A 16871-nucleotide genomic window follows, 5' to 3' on the forward strand; every position below is an offset into this window, starting at 1 on the left:
CACAGAAAATGCCAGAAGTGGCACTCTGGCTCAAAAGGTAGAGTGCTAGTGTTGAGCAAAAGAAGCTCGTGCCCAGGCCCTGAGCTCAAGCCCCAGGATAAAGTAAAGAAAAGAAAAGAAAAGAAAAGAAAAGAAAAGAAGAGGGGAGGGGAAGAGGAAGAGGAAGAGGAGGAGGAAGGGGAAGGGGAAGAGGAAGAGGAAGGGGAAAAGAAGAAGTAGTGAGGTGAGGGCAGGGTTAGCACTCTACTCCTCACCTCTGTTAGTGGCCCAGTACAACACACATGATTAAACTAACTTTCAAGGGGTAAGATGAGTGGTCTGCTGCAAACCATAGCAAAGCATGCTGCTACCTTTCATTTTGAAGGAACTGCTTTTAGGAAAGATCGAGGCAGGTATTCTACTAAAGTACAATAATCCTTTATCACTTATTTTTATTATCTGATATTAATAATGGAGTACACACTATGCTGATTAACAAGCCCAAATACTCACAAGTCCAAGCTTCCCAGCTTCAATTAAAATCTTATGTAAGTATCTCCTAAAAACAGGATTGCTTTGACTTTCATAGTCTTCCTTCTTTTTCTTTTCACATTCATCAATCTGTAAAATACAGTAAGTTCAACATTAGTTAGCATTCAAATTTAATGTAAGAATTCTAGCCTGGAGCTAAGTGTGTGACTCACATCTATAATCCTAGCTACTCAAGAAACTGAGATCTGAAGATCACAGTTCAAAGCCAGCCTGGGTAGGAAAGTCCTGGAGACTTTTTATCTCTCATTAACCACCAAAAAGTCAGATATAAAGCTGTGGCTCAAGTGGTAGAATGCCTTGAGTGAAAAAGCTAAGGGACAGTTCCCAGAGCTGTGTTCAAGCCCAAGTACCAGCATGAGAAGAAAAAAAAAAAAAAAAGCCTGTTGCCAGTGGCTCACACTTGCAATCCTAGCTACTCAGTCAGCGGATATCTGAGAATCATGGTTCAAACCCAAGCTAGCCAAGAAAGTCCATGAGACTCTTATCTCCAATTAACCACTCAAAAAACAGAAGCAGTGCTGTGGCTTAAGTGGTAACAGTGCTAGCCTTGAGCACAAAGAGGCTCAGAGAGGACACACAGGCCCTGTGTTCAAGCCCTGCAATCAACAGGAAAAAAAAAAGTCATTCTGGCTGGGTACACTAGCTCCTGCATGTAATCACACCTAACTACTGAAGAAGCAGTGCTCTGAAGGATTATGGTACAAGGCCAACCTGGGCAAAAAGTTCACAAAGCAAAGGCAGTAAAACGAAATTATAAATAATAATTTAAGAATAAAAAATCTAACCTTATAAGTTAAAGAATCAAGTCTGAGATAACATTTAGATAATTCATCAGCATTTGATAAGTCAGGACTGACATCCTTCTTTTCAGATATATCATATTTCACCTAAAACAAAATAGATTTTATTACCTTTTTGAGTGCAAATGTTTATTACATTTTGGGGAGAATGATGGAAGAGGTGACATTGATCAAGATGCATTGTACTTATAAACTGATTTGTTAGACTGAAACCCCTTTGTACAATTACTTAAATATAGTAAAAAATAAAACTTAAAAATGTCTATCACAGCATTATTCTATCAACCCAAAAAGTATACAAAGATCTGCCAGCTAACGTTTAGATAAAATTTAAAAATGGTACATTATCAGCAATAAGCAGGGATGCAGTGGTAATATACATTACAGCATAAGCTTTAAAAGACATTATGATTATGCTAAGCAAAAGAAATCAGACCAAAAACATTTTATTATATGAATCTTTAAAGATCTTATTTCTTCATAGTTTAACTGTAAAAACTGTCTTTGGTGAATAAAGACTAAATTTTTAATTTTTATCTTTAAGATTTTGCTACATTCTCACTTGAATCCACACACACATAAAAAGTCTCAAATGTACATGCTAAAAAATAAAATAAAAATTAGCTTACTCTTTGATGGACTTTAACGTTCAATTTAAAACATAAATAACCACATGGATTTGAAATGTCTTACAGTTGAAAATGTCGTGATTAGCATGATTAGCATGGTTGCTAATCATTTCTACATGACACTCATAAGCTCTGAGATAATAAAGGTAGAGCATTTCCTCACAGGACTGAAATGTCTTACATACTAACATGCATACACACACCATGCATTTTATAAGTAAATACCTGAGATTTTCTCATTGTTCCTGAAGCAGCATCATAATTAAGCATGTCTGTGGGGTCAATCCAGTCATCATCATGAGCAAAACCAGCTACCAGAAACAGACATTCACAAAGGAGCAGAAAACACAGCATCCTGTATGAGGCTATAAACAATTGATATGTTGAAATACAAAATAAGCAATTTAAAATAAACTGTTTTATAATAAAAACTACTTCTAGTGTTAAGATAACACTTTGTAGCCAGGCGAGGGTGGCTCAAGCCTATAATACTATTTAGGAGGCTGAGATCTGAGGATCACGGTTCGAAGCCAGCCTGGGCAAGAAAGTCCATGAGACTCTCATCTCCAATTAACAACCAGAAAAGCAGAAGTGACACTGTGGCTCAAAATGATAGAGCATTAACTAGCCTTGAGTGGAAAAAGCTCAGGGACAGTGCCCAGGCCAAGTTCAAGCCTACAGATAACCAACAACAACAACAAAAAAAAAAGATAACCCTTTCTGAGTAGTAACTAAGAACTGTACATGAAAGAAAAGGAGTAAAATGGTATTCTCATATAAAAATATACATATATAACTGTAGGGAGCCGAGGCGAGACTCCGCCCACTCCCTTGCAGTTTTGAGGATTACCACTCCAGACGGTGCTTGGCGGGACGCCTGGGCTGTGCGCGTGCGCGAGCCCGGTAGTGTCCCCAGCCAATCCCATGACACCTGGTGACGGTAAAAGGCAGGCGACCAACAATAGAAAAGACCCGTGTTCGAATTCCCTATATAAGCGGCTGTGTTTCGGGTGCACGCTCTCTCGCGCCCAAGCTCTCCTACAACTAAAAGGCTCTCCAATAAAGCGTGATCTGAGAAGACTCCTGGAGTGGTGGTCGTTTTTCCTCGCTGGTCGAGTAGACGGTCGCTACAACTGGTGCCGAAACCCGGGAACGAACCTGGGACGGGACCCGCGCGAGAGGCTGAATCGGAGCCAGAACTCAACACGCGGAGAGGAGACGTCGGTAAATATCCCCCGGTATGCTGTTCACTGTAGATTTAGATATTTATTGGTTGCTTGCATTGCTTCTTCCCTTGTGGCTTGTCTTTTTGATGGTGCGCAGTTGCCTCGAGGAGGGAGGGTTTGATTTAATCCAGGAAGGACGCAAAGTACTAACGCAGCATCAGGATAGTCTATCAGAGTCAGTATACAGTAATGGGGAGGAAAAGAGGCCTAAAAGAAAAAGGGAAAAAAGACAGAAGGATCCTAAAGAATTAAAGCAAGAGGGGCTGCAGCCCTCACAAAAGGAGAAGGGTTTCAGAGAGGAGGGGGTCTCAAGGAGACTCCCGCGCCCTTCTTTAAAAGCAAACCGGTTCTCAGCCCTACATGTGGAAGGGCGGGACCAAGAATATAGTAATCTTGCAAGTGACTCAGAGGAAGAAATGTTAGTGGAGGAGGGAGAGCAGCTCGATCCAGCTGATAGTGAAGACTTAGAAGAGGCTGCGGCGGAGCACGTGGCAGACAGATATGGAGGGTGGCGCCCCCTAGGGGTGGGAGTACCGCAGCAGCCAGGGAGAGGAAACGGAGCTGCCCCTCACCCGTCGGCCCCCCCCCGCCGTGCCCGCCGGCAGGGAAGAGTCACTTTATAAAAGGCAGCACCTGGTCGCCTTTAGCAGCCGCCTTTCCAGTTTTTGAGAATCCCATTACTGCTGAAAGAAATTTTGAGCCGGTTTCCTACTCCCAGTTAAAAGATTTAGTTGAGGCAGTCAGGACTTATGGAGTGACGGCCAATTATACCACTGCCTTGCTTCAAAGGCTAACTATTAATGCTATGATTCTGTGGGAGCAAAAACTGTTCAATATTTTCCTGAATTAGTGGCTAAACAGGCAATTTTGATCTGAGAAAAAAAAATAAAAATAAAAAAAAAATTTTAAAAAAAACAGGCAATTTTGGGTATAAAGTATTGTTTAATGCACTTTGCAAAAATTCCAGATAAATTAATTATTCCATACACCCGTGAGCAAGTTGAAATTTTAGCAGCCACAATGGATATGTGGGCAATTCTTGTTTGCTCATTTCCAAATGTAATTGATAATCATTATCCTAAGCATCCTCTGCTTGCCATAGTTAACAAAAATTTAGTGTATTTTCCTGTTGTCACTTCAAAGGAGCCCTTGGTTGATGCTCTAACCATCTTTACGGATGGATCAAAATCTGGACAAGGTGCCTTTTTTGTTCAAGGACACAAACAGCCGGTAGTCTTTAATTTTCGGCCGAATGCCCCACAGGCTGTTGAATGTTTAATTGTGCTTGAAGTTTTTAAAAGATTTGATCAACCTTTTAATTTATTTTCTGATTCATTATATGTTGTAAATGCCGTTGCTTCTCTTGAAGTTGCTGCTTCAGTTAAGCAGGCCAGTACAATTTCTAATATTTTGTTACAGATTCAATCCCTTATCTTAAACAGAAAACATCCTTTTTATATTGGACATATTCGTGCCCACTCTATGTTGCCGGGCCCGATGGCAAAGTGTAATGATTTGGTGGACCAGGCAACTCGGGCTATGGCTCTGGTCGCTGCTGATCCTGTAGAATTGGCAAAAGACTTTCATAGATTGTATCATGTACCTGCTAATACCCTTAGGAAAAGATATAATTTGTCCAGGCATGTGGCAAGAGATATTGTTAAAGCCTGTAAATCTTGTGTTACCTTTCTTCATCCTCCCCATGTGGGGGTAAACCCCAGGGGGTTGAGACCAAATGCCCTATGGCAAATGGATGTTACTCATCTGACGGAATTTGGTAAGTTGAAATATTTACATGTGTCTGTGGACACCTTTTCTGGTGTCATTCATGCCACACCTTTGGCAGGAGAAAAGGTGTCTCACGTCAGAATACACTGCTTAGAAGCTTGGGCAGCTTGGGGAAAGCCCCTTAGACTCAAGACGGATAATGGCCCTGCTTATACTTCCCATGGTTTTCGCGCCTTTTGCGCACAAATGCAGGTTGCCCACACCACCGGATTGCCCTACAATCCTCAAGGACAAGGTATAGTGGAAAGAGCTAATCGAAGCACAAAAGAAATGCTTCAAAAACAAAAAGGGGGAGTTGCTGAGTCCGCGTCCCCCAGGGAAAGACTTTCTCTTGCGCTCTTTACCCTTAATTTTTTAATTCTAAATGACAACGATCAGTCTGCCGCAGATCGGCATATGACAAGAGACTCCATGGATACTAAAGACATGGTTATGTGGAAGGATGTTATTAATAATAAATGGTATGGACCGGATCCGGTAATAACGAGATCCAGGGGAGCTGTTTGTGTTTTTCCACAGAGTCAAGAAGTACCTCACTGGGTGCCAACGAGACTGACCAGGCCAGTGGAGACTGCAGAAGAACCCCATCTTGAAGATGCAGCTGATCTTCCTGCTGTTAGCAACAGAGCTAATAGCAATCCCTGTGATAGCTAAACCGATGATGCTGTGGGCTGTTACAATTTACTGACTGGATTGCCTCTGTGGTGTCCTTTGTCAAAGAGCGGGTGGGAGTCGGAATGTTTTTAGCCTGCTGCTTGGGAGGATGCGTGGTCTGCCTATGGTTGGTCTGTCGCCTTTGAGCCCAAACCAGAAGGGACAAGGTTGTTATCTTGCAAGCATTAGCCGCTTTGGAGAGTGGATCCTCACCCCAGATCTGGCTGTCGGCCCTAAGAGGCAGTTAAGCCTTACCATTCTGCATAGCCTTAGCACCCCGAGGGATCAGGGGATCCCATTGCACCGGGACAGGTATGCAATTTGCAATTTGGGACAGGGTGCCAGGCAAGTGCACTGCACTTGAGGGTACCATCTCCTCAAGAAGAGCATGCTGGGTTGCAAGTGGGTTGATGCCCAAGATCCCACCTCTGCAAAAAAGGCATCGGACGGGCCTGGTCATCACTGGGGAAGGCGCCCCTCAGGCGAAGGCCAGTGCAAGGTCCTCTCATTAATGTCTTAGACAGAGGCCCAACCTCTACTCTTACCTGTTGCCATAAAACAAAGAAGGGGGAACTATAGGGAGCCGAGGCAAGACTCCGCCCACTCCCTTGCAGTTTTGAGGATTACCACTCCAGACGGTGCTTGGCGGGACGCCTGGGCTGTGCGCGTGCGCGAGCCCGGTAGTGTCCCCAGCCAATCCCATGACACCTGGTGACGGTAAAAGGCAGGCGACCAACAATAGAAAAGACCCGTGTTCGAATTCCCTATATAAGCGGCTGTGTTTCGGGTGCACGCTCTCTCGCGCCCAAGCTCTCCTACAACTAAAAGGCTCTCCAATAAAGCGTGATCTGAGAAGACTCCTGGAGTGGTGGTCGTTTTTCCTCGCTGGTCGAGTAGACGGTCGCTACATATAACAATATTCTCATTGATATAGAAAAATAAGTATTTCCAATATGGTCCTACCATCCCATCTCTTAATTATACACCCAAGAAAAATGAAAATATATGTCCCCACAAAAACTTGTACAAAATAGCATGAAAGCATAAACAGCCTGAAAGTCCATCTACTGATGAACAGGTAAATTTGCTACAGCCATACAATAGATTTAACCATAAAAAGAGAATGAAGTGCCTATATCATGCCATACATGAATGGGTCTTAAAACTGTTATGCTGTGTGAAACTATTATGTGCCATGTGTCACATGAGACCATACTATTAAATGATCCTAGGTATATGAAATGTCCAGACAGACTTCAAGCCTGCAATCCTAGCACAGGAGGAAGGTATCAGGTGGGTCACACATCAAAGCCAGTAGGAGCAAAAAAGTTCATAAGACCTCAACCAATAAAAGCTAGGCGTGGTGGCACTCACCAGTCATCCCAGCTATGAAGGAAGCAATCTAGATTACTTCTCTGTGCTCCCATGAACCCTGTGTATTCTTTTAATACCACACACAGTGACACAGTCTTTATTGGAATGTCTCTTCCACTAACAAGGAACACTCAACTGTACTGCACACTGGAGTCCCAAGAAACTTCAAAAACAACTAGTGTGCAGTCTTTTCTACACCAAGTCAGCAATGTTTAAGACTGGTGCCCGGGTAACTGAGATTTTTAAAACACCACAGTTGATTCCATTGTTTGGCCAAGGCCAAAAACCATAGCACTAAGTGAATTAATTCCTCTGTGCAAAGATAACATTTTACCCAAATCTAAACTCACCTTCGTCACTAACCTCTTCATCCCCCGAGCCCAATGCCCAGTTCCATGGCTGGCAAATGAAGTGTTTAATAAATAGTAATCTCTAAAATAAAAGGCAAACAGCTGGGTCAGAGGTGGCCCAGCTCAAGTAGTAGAGTGCCAGCCACACAAGGAGGCTCAACAAGTACAAATCCCCAAGGTCAAAAAGAAATTGTAAATGTAAAAGTGAATATGGTGAGGAACAAAGATAAAGAGGTAGGCCGAGCTGATGCTGTTAACATATAAAGCTTATTACTAACTGCACCTGCTAACAAGCTCTTAAGAGTAATGGAAGCAGCCAGGTGCCATATCTGAGGATTGTGGTTTGAAGGCAGTCAGGGCAGGAAAAGTCTGTGAGACTCTTATCTCTAATTAACCACTCCTTCCCCCCCCCAAAAAAAAGCAAAAAATGGAGCTGTGGCTGAAGTGGTAGAGTTCTATCTTTCAGCAAAATAGCTTAAGGACAGCAACTAGGCCCCGAGTTCAAGCACCAGGACTGCCCCCCCCACACACACACACACAGCTCAAAAAATAAGAGTAATGGAAGCTACTTTATCAGATCAAATTTCTACTGCAGCAAGCACCACGCTTAATAGCAAATACTAAAAACTTCTGAGATCACGAATGGGACAAAGGAAAAGGTTCTAGAGGGCTCTGGGACAGCACGTTGTTTCATTTCTTAGAACACATGGATTTTCACTTTGTAACAATGTGCTAGTAAGGATACCATTTATATTTTACACACTTTTCTATATATAGGTTATATTTCATATTTTAGCAAGAGGTTTCTCTGTTGTTTTTATCATTACTGGGGCTTTAACTCAGGGCATAGAGATCTCACTTGGCTTTTTCACACAAGACTGGCTGCCTTATCATTTAAGCCACAGCTCCACTTGTTTTTTTGCTGGTTAACTGGAGATAGGAGTCATAGACTGCTCTGCCAGGCTGACTTGCACTCAGAATCCTCAGATTTCAGCCTCCTGAAGTATTACATATGTGAGCCACGAGAGCCTGACAACATTGCGCTCATTTTAAATGAGCACAAGACTAATTATTATATTGTTACAGGCTAAATGTTATCTCCTTCCCTCCCCAAAAATTCATGTGCTGAAGTCCTAACTCCTAGTACATTAGAATGTGACTACATTTAGAGATAGGGCGTTTGTGAGTGTGGCAGGGTCTGGCTGTAGAGCCAGGAAGGTCTCAAACTCACTCTTCCACCTCAACCTCCCAAATGCTGGAATTACAGGCATGAACCACGGTCCCAGGCTTAGGATCTTTAGGGAAGTAAATCATAATAAGGTACATAAAACAGGCCCTAGACCAAGATGAGTGGTACCCTTTTAAGAGGAAGAAATCTGAAAACTCACCAGTCAGAGGTAAGACAATGTGAAGACATGACCACTGACAAGCCAGAGATAGGTCTTGAGAAGAAATCAACCCTGTCATACCTTGCTTTATCTGCTAGCCCTCAGAATTGTAGGAAAATTTGTTGTTCAAGCTACCTAGACCACAGTACTTTATGACAGCCCTAGAAAACTGTCAATTTCTTCAGATATGAAAGACTAAAAATGTCTTCAACCCAGGCTCATATATTAAAAGTTTGAAGCCAGGTGCTGATGGCTTATACCGGTAATCCTAGGAACTCAGGAAGCTTTGATGATCAAAGCTAACTTGAGCAGAAAAGTTCGACAGATCCTATCTCTAACCAGAAAAAAGCAGGGCTGGATGGAGGCTTGCCAGCCTTTGGCAAGCGTGAGACCCTAAGTTAAAACTTCAAAACAGGGGGAAAAAGTCTGAGCACAACAAGAAAATGAGCCAATAAACAAAATGATGATGAAAGTCTGAACTGATCAAATTACTAATAAATTCAACTAACTACTGACAGGTTTTAAAGTTTTGTGTTTAAACACGTAAAGTCAAGCCAGGGATGGTGCTCACACCTTTAATGCTAGCAATTCAGGAATCTGAGATCTGAGGATCATGGTTGAAAGCTAACCCAGGCAAGAAAGCCTGTGAGACCCTCATCTCCAATTAACTACCAAAAACCCGGAAGTGGAAGTGTGGCTCAAGCTGTAAAGCCTTGAGCAAAAAAAAAAAGTTCAGGGACAATGCTCAGGCTCTGAGCTCAAGCCCTAGAACTGGCACAAAGGAAAAGGGGAAGGAAGAGGGAAGGGGAGGAAAAAGAAAAGAAAGAAAAGTCAACTGGAGGCCTGGCTCAGCGGTAGAGCACCTATCTACGTAGCTCCAAGCCTTCAAACCCCAGTATCATTTTAAAAAAAAAAGTAAAGAAAGAATACTAACATCACAGCCATGCCCTGGAGATGCACAAACACTGAATAGACCTTATTAGAAAGAAAACTAATAACAAAAAAATCTCCACCAAGTGTTAAGGAATAAAGCTTTGAAAGAATGAACAACAGAGAGCAAGCTAAAAACTACAAGGTAATAAAGCCAAAGACAGGCTTACTTTAGAAGTTTTAGTCATACTAATTACTTCAGAGAAGTAGAGAATAAAGTCTGATATAAGGCCACTGGATTAGTTAATTAATGATTTACAAACAAAGAATAACAGGGAGAAGCCTTATTCTTAAGAGGCTGGGATGTACATGACAGAGTATATAAGGAGAATTGAGCCCAAGAAGATGAGGTATGGTATTAAGTAGACAATGACTTGTTCCAAAAGGAGTATCACTGTTAGGGGGAGAGAGAGGACGTTGGGGTGAGGGTAATGGAGATTTGGAAAACAAGCCAAAGAAGGTCACTAGGGGGTTAGCTCAACTGCTTATTTGCTCAGAGAGCTCCAGGCTCTGGATTCAATGTCCTATTCTGAAAAAGAATATGAATGGAAAGCTTGTCACACACCCCAAAGTCCTACCATTAAGCACTATGCTACTTTCTTCAATAATCATCAGCAGATGCAGAAATTTTGCCAAGACTAAGAAGGGCAATTTATTACTAATGGAAGATCAGAGGTAAGATAGAATCAGCTGAAAATTCAAGCTCTCCTGTCAAATTCCCCTGGAAACTAGTTTAAGTCTATAACTCTGATACATCTTGTAACTGATCTCAAACTCCCTCCAAAGCTGGATCCAAACCTGCAGAGTATTTTGTTAAAAAGTAAAATTCTCACTACATTTATCCAAAAGATACAATAAAGGATACAATAAAGGTACCGCACATCTATGTTCATTGCTGCATTATTCACCTCAGCCAAGTTATGAAAACAGCCCAGATGCCCTACAACTGAACAACTGATATTGATGAATCATGAAATTGTGGCATATATACATATGAAATAGAATTCTATTCATCCATCAGGAAGACTTGCAGAGAAATGGACAAAAAAATATGTTGAATGAAGTCAGGCTCAGGGACAACAAAAGGGCACACATGCATGTATATACAATCAAATGGACTAAAGTATGGTATACACAGAGGTGAGTTATGTTCTCTTTGAACAATTTAACAAAATGAACACCAGAAAGCTGCTGGCTCACATCTCTAATCCTAGCTACTCAAGAGGCTGAGATCTCAGGATCTCAGTTAAAAGTCAGATTGGGTAGAAGTCTGTGAGGCTCTTATCTCCAATTAACTAATAAAAAGCTGGAAGTGGAAGTGTGGTTCCAGTGATAGTGCACCACTTGATAAAAGCCAAGTGACTGCTGGCACAAACAAAAAAATGCTGAAACATACTTTGTATGTGCAGCTTTAGGGGAGGAGGGTAGATGAAATGGGAGGGGCAAATACAGCCACAGTACAATGTACATACTATAAAAATGGAACCAAGAAACTTGAGGAAACTTGTGGGGGGTTGGGATAGGAGGGTGGAGGAGAATGAGGGAAATGGTGACAATAATCAAGATACATCATACATGTAAACAGATATATTGAATTGAAACCTTTTGTACAGCTAAAGATAATTTTTTTTTAATTTTTAAACAGCTAGGCGCTAATGGCTCATGCCTGTAATCCAGCTACTCAGGAGGCTGAGATCTGAAGATCATGGTTCAAAGCCAGCCTGGGCAGGAAAGTCTGTGAGAATCTTATCTCCAATAAACCACCAGAAAACCGGAAGTGGCTCTGTGGCTTAAGTGGTAGAGTGCTAGCCTTGAGCTGAAGAGCTGAGGGACTGTGCCCTGGCCCAGAGTTCAAGTCCCACAACCGACCAAAAAAATAAGTAAATAAAACAACAATAAAGAAAACAACACATGGTGAAACACACCTGTAATCCCAGCACTTGGGAAGCTGAGACAGGAGGCTTACCTGCATGAGGCCATGCGGGGGTTGAAACCGTGTCTCAGGAAAAATAAAAATGATTCTATTATCAAATTAAAGTAAATGTTAAGATCCTGTGTGTGCAACAATGATACCCACAAGAGACAATGTTGGACATGAACTTTACAACTTGCGAAGGGGGGGCGGGGGGAGAGGAAGGAAGGGATAGGAGAAAAACAACGGAGGGGGTAACAATGCTCCACAAGAAATGTACTCATTGCCTTACTCCTGTAACTGTAAACCCTCTGTACAGCATCTTTACAATAAAATAAAATTTAAAAAAAAAATCCTGTGTTTCTAACAAATCTCCTAATCATAGTGCCACAGATGTCCCCCATAACACCATGATCAGTCAGTGTAATGGGGTTAGTCATGGGGTCAGTGTAAAGTAACTGTCCTAAATCAGATGTAACAGGCACATACTGTGATCCCAGCACTGGAGAAGTCGAGACAGGAAAATCACAGTTCAAGGAAACTATGGGAAGCCTTGTCTCAACATCAATCTTGCACTCAGGGCCTGGGTGCTGTCCTTTAGATTTTTGCTAAAGGATGGTGCTCTACGACCTTGAGGCACAGCTGTACTTCCAGCTTTGGGGTGGTTAATTGGAAAGAGGTCTCACAGCCTGGGCTGCCTTCGAGCCACCAGCGCCAGTTTGCCTCACACTTTAGTAACTAGTATTTTGTTACACATTCATTTAACCCACACAAAAACCCGCTAAACGCAGATCTTCATGTTGTACATCAGAAAAGGCAGTAATATACCTAAAGCCCACGGAGCCTGTAAGTGGTCAGGGCAAGTACCCGTGGCCAGGCGTTTTCCCCTTAGGGGTGTCAGGGTGGACCCCAGGGAAGGAGGGCGGGGAGCCACGGAAAAACTACCAGGCCGACCAGCACGGCTACAGCCAGCTGCGGAGCGGAAACGCGCAAAGAAGCCTCTGAGTTCAGCCCCTTCACGGTGGTAGAAAGCAGAAGTAACCCGGCCCCACGGGCTCCACAACGGCGCTGGTCTGGAAGCCAGAGGTTTGCGAGGCCGCGCACGCGTGTTTGCGCAGGCGCCTGGAGCGGTGACGTCAAACTTGCGACTCTGCGAGTTACTTCGGACCTATTCCCCGACAGTGAGCGAGCGAGCGAGCCGCCGGCCCTGCCTCCCACCCCGCCGCGCCCCGCACGCAGGCGCACGCAGCGCCTAACTTTCCACACTCGAATGGGCGGGGAGCTTTAGAGATTCATGACATCCAGTCCGGGAGACGTGACGGGGAGAACTTGTTGAAATGATCCCTCAAGTCTTCAGAGATAACCGAAAGCCAACGAAATCCACCGTCCGCTGCGGTCGCGCGGGGCGCGCGCAGGCTACAGCCGTTTCCCGGGCCCGCGCTGACAGACGCGGCGCCCGCACCGGGGCCCGCGCAGGCCGGAACCGGCCGCGGCCTCGGGTCACCGCCCGGCCCGGGAACGCCTGCGGCTTTCCCCTTCTCCCCCCCCCCCCCCGCCCCGGTTTGCAATTCAATTTGCGCCTCACCCCGCCAAGCCCGGAGCCCCAGCGGCCGCGCAGACTCACGAGCGAGGGTCCCGCCGGCCGACCCCGGAAGACACCGGCCTGACAGACGGGAGAAGGTGACGAGCGCGCGCTGCGCTAGCTCGGCCGCGTCTTCCGATCGACTCGCTCAGTCAGCGGCTGTGCGCCCTTCCCGCGCTCGCCCCTCATTGGCCGCGATGGAGGGGCGGGGCAGACCCCAGGGTGGGTTGGAGGCCTGGGTTTGGCTAGTACCGAATCCTCTTGGCAGATCAGTTTCTACGTGCCACTCAAATGTATTAAACGGCTATAAAGCGTGTTTTCTTATTATTTGTTTTATAAATTCTGGCATAGAACATTTGCCATAAAGCCGCAAATCTATTCTGAGCATAATTTTTTTTTTCAAATAGGGGATAACACTAGTCCTGTATTGGGGCTTTTTCGTGTGTGTGTGTGTGTGTGTGTGTGTGTGTGTGTGAATCTATTCTGAGCATAATTTTTTTTTTCAAATAGGGGATAACACTAGTCCTGTATTGGGGCTTTTTCGTGTGTGTGTGTGTGTGGCCACCCGTGACCTCAAGGCCTGGGTGTGTGTGTGGCCACCCGTGACCTCAAGGCCTGGGAGTTATCCTTTAAGCTTTGTTGCTCAAGGCTGATGAGGCTGACGCTCTACCTCATGAGTCACTCCAGGCTTTTTGCTGGTTAATTGGAGATAATGGCTTCTCACACCCATCCTCAGATCTCAGCCTCCTTAGTAGGCGCGTGAGCCACCAGCACCAAGCCTATCTAGGCCACTTTTAAGAACACATGTTACCCAACTATCAACATCATTTCTGAATTCTTCACTTTGCAAAACGGAAACTCTGTATATCCTAAATAACTTGCCCAGTCTTCCCTCCTTCCCTTTCCCTATCTCTGGTACCTCATATAAATGGAATTATACCACATTTGTATTTTTGCAACTGTCTTCTTTCACTTAGCATAATGTCCCTTAGATTCCTCCACGTTTTAGCATGACGGAATTCCCTTTTTAAAGGCTGGATATCCCATCATATGTATTTTCGGAATTCCCTTTTTAAAGGCTGGATATCCCATCATATGTATTTTCCATAGCCATATTATTCATAGCTCTTCAGAAAAACAGAACCAACAGAATTAAGAGGGAATTTACTGAAGGCATTGAAACCCCCAGAAAGTCACTGGGACAAGTCAGCAAGTTCAAAGCTGAACCAACTGGAGTCTGAGGTCCATTAGGAAAGAAAACAAACAAAAAACACTTTCAAAAAGAATTAAATTTGTGACTGGAATCTTACTCCTGCTTTTTTGTTCTATCTGGCCCCCAAACTATTCAGTGGTGCCCCTCCCCAATTCAAAGTGTTTTTTTGTTTTTGTCAGTCGTGGGGCCTGAACTCTGGGCCTGGGTGCTGTCCCTCAGCTCGTCAGCTCAAGGTAAGCACTCTACCATTTGAGCTACAGCGCCACTTCTGGCTTTTTCTGTGTATGTGGTGCTGAGGAATCAAACCCAGAACCTCATGCATGAAAGGCAAGCACTCTATCATTGAGTCACCTTCCCAGCCCTCAAAGTGGTTTTCTAAGGCAGAACAGATATGGAGATAGAAAGAATAAAATTAATATTAAAAGGTCCAGACTCAGTCATTAGAACACTGAAACTGAAAAAAAACTAATAAAAAAAAAGTTTTAAAAAGCAATTAGTAGGTGGGCACTGGTGGCTCATGCCTGTAATCCTAGTTACTCAGGAGGCTGAGATCTGAGGATCATGGTTCAAAGTCAGTGCGAAAGTCCATGAGACTCTTATCATCAAAAACCACCAGAAAACCGGAAGGGGTGCTGTGGCTCAAGTGGTAGAGCGCTAGCCTTGAGCTGAATAGTTGAGGGACATCACTCAGGCCCAGAGTTCAAGCCCTGAGACCGACAAAAAAAAAAAAAAAAAGCAATTAGCTCCCTCCCATCTACTTTTAGATGTCAGCAAAATTAGGAAACACAAAGAGACAACTATCTGCATGGGGCTTCTCCTTTGAGGTGTTAAAACGCTACAAGTATCTGTTATGGGGAAAAGAGTCCACCACTCAGACAGTCTCATGCAAAAAGATGACTTTATTGGGGAAGTGGATAGCTGACTGGCCAGGGACAAAGCACAGATTTGGGAGCTGAAACTGCGACCCTGAACAGCCCACAAGCTAGGGATTTTAAAGGCAAAATCCATGTAGTCAAGCCTGGCCACACGCAGGTGGCCAACGAAATTGTGACACACACATAAAGATTGCATATTTATGTCGGTGGCCAATGGGGTTACAGCCCATCTCATAGTAACTGTTTGAACTAACTATCATTTTGGTTTGAATTGGCCTGTGAATTTGGGGTCCCCACACAAAGCAGGAGGATATTCTTACTTGTGTGGGCTGTTCATTCCAGAAACATGTCATATGCCCCTGCATCTTTGAAGCTTGGGGTTGTTATAAAGACAGCTACAGGAGATTTATTACAAAGATAGCTACAAGAGGATATACAATGTGCACACCAAGGCATCTATTCCCTTGAAGCAGAGGTAATCACCGGGTAGGATGCACTGCAGGTGCCTTTCTAATTGGGCAGGGTATGAGATCAGGCTGACGTCTATGTGAAACACGTGTTAAGGTCTCCCTTTGAGGCCTTTGTTTTTAGTACAGAATCAATTTCTCAGCTTAGTTTTTCTCACACAGTCTGGGACCTTAACAATCTAGGAGACCCTTCCCCCCTACAGTCTCCTTGAAAGTTTAGAGGGATAGAAAAATGAGATACAGGGACTGGGAAGGTGGCTCAGTGGTAGAACGCTTGCCTTGCATGCATGAGGCCCTGAGTTCGATTCCTAGTACCACATAAGCAAAAAGAAAACAGCCGGAAGTGGCGCTGTGGCTCAAATGGTTGAGTACTAGCCTTGAGCTGAAGAGCTGAGGGACAGCGCCCAGGCCCAGAGTTCAGGCCCCACGACTGGACCGAAAAAAAAAAAAAACTTTAAAAAGAAAAATGAGATGCATGTGTTGCAAAAGAAAAGCCTAAAACTCATCTATTGCTTCTATATTTTCAGTAGGCCTGACACAGCACCAAATGGCATGACCAGGTGTATTCTCCCAGCTCCAAAAGTATAAAAACTACAGATAAACTTAACCACTTTGAGTCTTTTACTAAAAACAAAAACAAAAATAAAACATAGGAAGCATTCCCAAGCAGGAAATGTTTCTTAAGTGTTTTTTTTAAACTTTATCCTGAATTTACACCCCCCCCCCTTTTTAATTTCAAGATACCATGAACTTCTTTTCACTATGGATCTCCAAGTTTCTAGGATTTTGTATGAAATCCTGGAAAGTGTTAGGAAGTACCAAATACTTCATCCGGTGGTAGTACTTTTCCACTCAGATTTACTCACTGGCTCACATACCAATCATTTCTGCAAACACTCTCACTTGACCAGTTTTTTTATGCATCTTCAATCTACTCAAGTTGACAACTAAGATTACCCATCCATCACAGGCTATCCACATCATCCATGGAGCCAGACATTTGGGTTACTTTTGCCCTTCAGCTAGTGAGAGAGAACATATGCTGCTAGGAACACAGAAACTTGTTCATATCGCTTTCGTCATACACTGGCTTCTTTTGGGAGTAGTTTAGATTGCATTTTTCTAACTACTAGCTATGTTTAGAACTTTTTT

At 43.7% G+C, this 16871-nt stretch overlaps 1 protein-coding gene across 4 annotated transcripts in view; it reads right to left on the reverse strand.

Moving 5' to 3' along the window:
- Nucleotides 1-13280, reverse strand: part of Clcc1 (chloride channel CLIC like 1) — a 28535-nt gene extending 15255 nt beyond the window's left edge. Inside the window, exons 1-4 of one of the 4 annotated variants that reach the window (XM_070006177.1) lie at nt 13207-13280; nt 2186-2325; nt 1317-1418; nt 493-600 (exon numbers count right to left, since the gene is read on the reverse strand). In XM_070006177.1, coding sequence (XP_069862278.1) covers nt 493-600; nt 1317-1418; nt 2186-2314 — 339 coding nt within the window. In that variant the 5' untranslated portion in view covers nt 2315-2325; nt 13207-13280. Of the gene's footprint in view, nt 1-492; nt 601-1316; nt 1419-2185; nt 2326-12410; nt 12430-12527; nt 12649-13167 lie in introns of those variants that run through there. The other 3 variants (XM_070006180.1, XM_070006179.1, XM_070006178.1) reach the window with 3 other exon arrangements.
- Between the last annotated feature and the right edge of the window lie 3591 nt (nt 13281-16871).

The sequence above is a fragment of the Dipodomys merriami genome, unplaced genomic scaffold, assembly GCF_024711535.1.
Source record: "Dipodomys merriami isolate MVZ:Mamm:240054 unplaced genomic scaffold, mDipMer1.0.p SCAF_7, whole genome shotgun sequence".
Taxonomy (NCBI): domain Eukaryota; kingdom Metazoa; phylum Chordata; class Mammalia; order Rodentia; family Heteromyidae; genus Dipodomys; species Dipodomys merriami.